This window comes from Lycium barbarum, chromosome 3 (genome assembly GCF_019175385.1).
Source record: "Lycium barbarum isolate Lr01 chromosome 3, ASM1917538v2, whole genome shotgun sequence".
Classification (NCBI taxonomy): Eukaryota; Viridiplantae; Streptophyta; class Magnoliopsida; order Solanales; family Solanaceae; genus Lycium; species Lycium barbarum.
In genome coordinates, this window is record NC_083339.1 from 15,785,637 (window position 1) to 15,792,151 (window position 6,515).

The 6,515-nt window shown below is 33.8% G+C and overlaps 1 protein-coding gene across 1 annotated transcript; it reads right to left on the bottom strand.

Moving 5' to 3' along the window:
* Nucleotides 1–758: 758 nt before the first annotated feature.
* LOC132630521 (protein NRT1/ PTR FAMILY 5.6-like) lies at nt 759–6,253 on the bottom strand. The gene is made up of 4 exons (XM_060346098.1): nt 5,861–6,253; nt 3,250–3,467; nt 2,016–2,560; nt 759–1,745 (listed from the first exon to the last, which is right to left on the bottom strand). Exons 1-4 carry the CDS (start codon nt 6,015–6,017, stop codon nt 872–874), a joined length of 1,794 nt encoding a protein of 597 aa, XP_060202081.1. The 5' UTR covers nt 6,018–6,253; the 3' UTR covers nt 759–871.
* Nucleotides 6,254–6,515: the final 262 nt, after the last annotated feature.

Below are 6,515 nucleotides of genomic sequence, written 5' to 3' on the forward strand. Positions count from 1 at the left end.
AAATTTGCAAATTTGCCCAACAGGCTGCACATGCATAATTTCTGCCCATGCAAATTCTGCCTGTGTAGGCCACCTTTAAAGACCACCATTTTGAGGGGTAAAAATTAAAGACCACCCCCAGCGAAGGGCAATCCTGCAAATTGCCCAAACAATTACACATTTTTGCATGGATTTCCCTTCATCGGATGGGTCTTTAATTTTTGTCCCTCATATTTATGGTCTTTGATTTTTGCCTCTGCTACATAATTAACGGAAATATCTAGATATGTTTGGCTCGCCGTAAGTTCTGTAATATTTTTATCTTCTGAAACTGAACTTTTGCCTCGCTCGGCACAAGTTCTGTAGGAATTAAGTTATGCGTCATAAGTTGTGTAGAATTTTTCAGATTATGTTGAGTGTTGAAAGTTTTGCCTTTTCCGACATAGCTTGTGTAAATGTGATGATACATATGTCGAAGCTCTAACTATGCTGAGCGAAATCTAAACTTATGATTTTTTTCAAATTATATTAAATGTTGAAAGTTTTGCTTTGTCCGGCATAACTTGTGGAATGTTATGATACGTATGCCGAAGCTAAAGCTAACTATGACAAGCGAAATTTAGTTTATGCCGCACTTAAAATGCTGAAGCGCAAAAATTAAAGTACTGCAGATCAGAGTATAATACAGCCTTGTATCATACAGGGGACTAATTGCAAGCCAACAATTTGATTTCTCAGCTTGAGGACTACTAAATTTAGTAATATACTAGGGAACAAACTTCTATAAGGAAGAGTTTATTGCTTCTAAGAACCAAAATATATTGTACAGGGTAAATTTGCTTTCTCAGCTTGATGACTATACTAATTCAATAATGTACTACAGATCAATCTTCTAAGCCATTGCTTCACGATCATCGCCATCGTAGCAATTAGCCACATCTGAAGTTCTCTTACTTTGCACATTCTTGTAGGAATAGCTCCTTGCAACTAAAACATATATGCACAAATTCACTGCTGTTGTTGCAGCTAACAAGAAGTAGAAATAATCCAATCTGCTGCTATTTAGATCCTTTCCAAACCAACTCTTGCCACCTTTTTCTGTGACATGATCCACAATTGTGATCAATATGCTACTCATGAAATTTGCAGCACCAATCACACTTAGGTAAAATGCAATGCCTAAACTTCTCATTGTGTCAGGTACTTGATCATAAAAATACTCTTGCAATCCCACTAGCGCGAATCCATCTCCTATACCAACAATAAGAAATTGCGGGGCTAGCCAAAATACACTCATTGACATTGAGCCCTCCAGTAGATTTTCTTGAACAATGTTTAGTCTTTTTCTCTCAACCAAAGCTGCAATGATCATAGTTGCAATTGAGAAGATCATTCCAACACCGATCCTTTGAAGAATGCTAATGCCTCTCTCATTTCCTGTTGCTCGTCTTAGGAGAGGTACGAGGATTTTGTCGTAGATAGTGACAGTTAGTAACATGCCAATAGCTCCAAGGCCATACATTGAAGCCGGTGGGATCTCAAAATCGTGAGCGATCTTCCGATCAAGTGTCACACCTTGTTTGATGAAAAATGTTGAAGCTTGTGCTATGCAAATGCCAAATGGTAAAGTGGTTAGCCAAATGGGAATCATGTTGATAAGTAGCTTCAATTCTTCCACCTTGGTCACAGTTGAAAGTTTCCATGGATTATGTTTCTGCTCTGTTGAATCTTGTGTTTCATCAAAGATTGCAGCTTTATCAAGAAACCTACAAGTAGAGTGGAAAAATTGTTTTCAGTATCCTATATAATATAGGGAAAATTATATTTTTGGACAGCTCAAAAAAATGATAGCCAACAAATGTATAGATTTTGTATATGTATAAATATACATAAATATACAGATAATATACATAATTAGTCTACATGTTTTGTATATTTTGGATAGCGCCCGTCATTAATTTCGGCCAACGGACCAAAAATGGCAAAATATAGAAATATTATAATCAAATTAATTCAAGACTAATTAGAAATCTTACTTCAGGCTTTTGGTATGACACAGCCTCCTTCTATTGGTTTCTGACTTTTGATTTTCATGTAGATAAGCAGGACTAGTAGGATGTGGAAGACTTCTTTTTTTTATTGCAGCAACAATAACTTGTAGCATTGTTGTTAAGGGACTTTCAGTAACTTTTCGATAACGATAGAACCGCCTTCCTGCACAGAAGATGACTAAACTAGAAGCCATAACTAGTGTGAGGATTAAATCTGCCACAGCCCAACTAACATGATCTTGTACATAAACAATCAGAGTTACACCAAGTAGTACACCAGAACAAAGTCCAAAACTCCACCAATTGAAGAAAGACATTTTCTTCCTTTTTTCTTCAGGATGGTCATCATCAAATTGATCAGCTCCAAAACTCTCTAAAGATGGCTTGTGTCCTCCAGTACCAATTGATATTAAGTAGATGGCAAAGAAAAATATCACTACATGGACCTTTCTTGGTTCTTGACAGAGGTCATCATTCCCACAGGGTTTCAAGCTAGGTACCACACTGGACATTGTTAAGAGAAGCAAGCCCTGATTTAAGTAGCAACAGAAAAAAGAGATTATATTAGTTGTTTCATAAGAAAAGGATGATTTGGTTAACCAATCAGTATGAAGAACTCAATGATTCTAGGATCAAAATTTGTGTCTAGTAAAGTTATAATTTGATTACAATGTTTGTTAACTAGGATTTCCAAAAAGGTCATCTCCCATTTTTAAGTAAAAATATCGTTCCTTTGTCTCATTTTATATGCCAGTATTTGACTGAACACAGAGTTTAAGAAAGAAAGATCGACTTTTGACAGATATCAAAAGCACCCTTTAACTTATGGTCTTATAAACTTAACATGTCATGGAATTTCTATGGCTATAAGAGCCTGTCATTAAGGGTAAAATTAGAAGTTTGAAGTTTAAAAAGTTTCCAAATATAAAAAGATGTCATTTTTTTTTTTAAACGGACTAAAAAAAAGAGTGTCCTATGAAAGGGTAAAGAGGAAGTAGCAGTCAAGTTCTTTTGACCAATTTTAGCTTATTTCACTTTTGAAGTTGATAATTTATCAATCAGGCAGCGTGCCTGACTGGACTTTTATTAATGGAGTAATCAAAAACCTCAAAGAGGAAAGTACAAGTAAGGAGAACTAGACCTTACGTTACTGATCCTAATGGCACTATTTAGTATCTCTGAACAGCTCAAAATGTGATTACTGAAAAACTGTGATTACCAGCAGGTAGACAATAGTTGAAGCAAGAACTGTGTAAAATCTGCCCAAATATGCATCAGCAACAAACCCTCCTAGCAGTGGCATCAAAGTGGTAACTCCTGTCCAGTAGTTCACACTTTTTGCTGCAGTTTTGAGGTCTTGATGAATGACCTTTGTTAGGTATATGATCAAACTTGTGGCTATTCCAAAGTAACTTAGCCTCTCACTGAATTCAATTGCTGTTATATTCAAACGCAATCTCATAAGTTTCTCTACTTACATAATAATAAAGGACTCAAGATGTACAATTGCCATGTTCAACAAATAAATATCTAATTATAGCCCGCCAATTTAAGAATATAGTTTCATTTTAAAAAGCAACGGAAACGCTATTTAATCTAAAGAACAAGGAAAAAAACAGATACAAAGGAATTCATGTACAAATTGTTGGACTACCGGGGCCGGGTAGAGACATGTGAAAAAATCAATTACATAGACCTTAGGTCGCTAATCATATATGGTTATTTACTGAGAATGTCACTTGGAGGGTGGATTATCATCTTTAATTAGTTTTTACCAAGTCTAATCACATATAATTGCGGTTCATTATGGTTGTAAACTTTTTCATAAATATTTACTTAGTGGCAATCAAGTTTGCTTTTCACTTATAAGATATGATAGTTAAGATGAAAAAAAAGTATTAAGAACAAATTGTTGCTTCTTAGATACTCCTTGTCTAAGGCTTTAGGCCACTTGGAAGTGATTTGGAACTCATGCTGTGAATATATCTTATGTTATTTTAGTGACCATAATTTTTTATTCAGTGGGTACACTCAACTTCAGAAAAAAGAGTGTATTTCTTGACAACTTTAGTCTACAGTGCCCAAAAAGTTACCACAGAACTTTTTAGTGGTTCTCATTAAATAGGGTCTTTTCTCAAAAGTGTATTACTCATTTCGTCCCAATTTATGTAATATAGTTTGAATGAACACGAAATTTAAGAAATAAAAGAAAACTTTGAATCTTGTGGTCTAAAATAAGCTAAAGATATATGTATGGTTATAGATTATCTCGTTAAACGTGAAAGATAAAATTTAAAGTTAAATTATTATCAAATAAAAAAATGTATAATTCTTTTTGAGACAGATTAAAAAAAAAGTGTATCAAGGAACAGAGGACTACTATTATTCTTTTTAGTGACAGAGGAATCAGTGACTAGTCAACTCCTTGGGTAGGTGGTGCGTGGGTTGTGGGGGTGGGTGGGGGGAGGGGGGCGCTAATTCTTCTTGTGCTAATCTTAGTAAGATTTTAACTTATTGCAAGTGCAATTTAACTTGCCTTATTGTTCAAGTTACTAATTTCAGTTATTATAGATAGTTACATGTAATTATCTTTTAAATAAGTTGATAGTGTAAACAACTTTTATACCGTTGGTATGTAGAAGTTTACACTTATCTTAGAGGCTGTTTGGATGGGCTTATGTCTATAAGCTGCAAACAGCTTATAAGCTAAAAAAAAAAAAAAATTGGGTAGTCTAAGAGCCCGTTTGGATTGGCTTATAAGCTGTTTTCAGCTTTTTTGAGTGTTTGGCTGACCAGCTTAAAGTCATTTTGTGCTTAAAATAAGCTCAAAAAAATAATTGGGCTCATTTGACTTATCTTATCTAAAGCAGCTTATAAGCTGAAAACAACTTATAAGCCAAAAAAAATAAGTTAGACTACCCCAACTTATTTTTTTTTAGCTTATAAGCTGCAAACAGCTTATAGGCATAAGCCCATCCAAACATGCTCTAACTTATTTTTTTTGGCTTATAAGTTGTTTTCAGCCTATAAGCTGCTTTAGATAAGTTAAGTCAAATGGACCCAATTATTTTTTTGAACTTATTTTAAGCACAAAATGACTTTAAGTTGGCCTGCCAAACACTCAAAAAAGCTGAAAACAGCTTATAAGCAATTTATAAGTCAATCCAAACGCGCTCTTAGTATGCGAAAGAGTACCAAAAAAGACATCTCAACGTATCATTTTTTGGAAAGAAAAAATCATCAAACATCCAGCACACGTAATTTGCTTTCTGTTTAAGGAACTTAACAGCACAAAAAGAGATAATAAGGTATATTAGAGGAGAAGAATTTTATTTTTATATTTTTACAGTGAGTGAATCTTGAGTGCTTCAAATGCACATGCCTCACTAATGGAAGTTGCTTTCTGAAAATCCTTTGATGTGGAAATCTTTCTTTCCCATTAAAGACAAACATAGATCAAATTTTTAAAAAAGTAAAGACACAAAAGTTGGTTCCTACCTGAAATTGCTTTCACCACCCACATAAAAATGGTTCTATGTGACAATATAAATATTGTCAAACTATCAAGTCATATAAAAGGTGAATAAAGATAACTATCATAATAAGAGAAATTAGTAACCTGACAAATAAGGCAAGTAACTTTCTACACAGGTCAAATTTCACTGTTTGCGTAAAAAGTAACTTATACTATCAGTAGATATAAGATAAAACCGTAAACTTTGCAACTAAAGAAAACAAATTTGTATACTTTTTGCTCTTTATCATTGAGATTTAAAGGAAAGTGAAACTTTTGTGTGCTTGTGACATTTCTTAGATGAATTTTTTCTTACCAATAATCAAGAAAGAGGCCTTCCATCCACCAGTTGAAGCCCTGAGAGGAACTCTTCCCTTGTAATCAACAGAAGAGTCATACACCCATTTTTGCTCATCAATATCTACTGATTCCTTCATCCTTTTCTCATCCATCTCAACATTCATCTTTCCCATTTATATAAGACTACAAAGAAAGATATATGTTGTTGGTTAAGTTGGCAGCTTTTATTCTCCTTATATAGGAAGAGGAATCCCCTGCTGACTTTTGAGATAAGAAGTGCCAAAAGAATATAATGTTGAAGTAAAATAAAATTTCTTGTCAATGATTAAGATTAAGTAATTGAAAGTTAAGAAAACAAACAGTTCATTCCACTAAATTAAAGTAGTATCATTGGCCTTTAATACATTAGGAATGGCATCCTTATTGCTGTCAATCAGGTTCTCCTTTTAGGAATTCATATCACAAAAGTGGCCATGATAGCTATTGTTGAGACTTGAAAAATAACTATGTTTTCACAGTTTTTTCTTATGCCAATGATATAATTATCAAATTCTGCGGAACTAGAAAACCAATATTAGCTGAGTTGTTGTAATACATCTTTCATTGGGTCGATGGGATTAAATCTCAACTATGTTTGGAGTCTACAAATATTCAAAATGGATAAAATATTT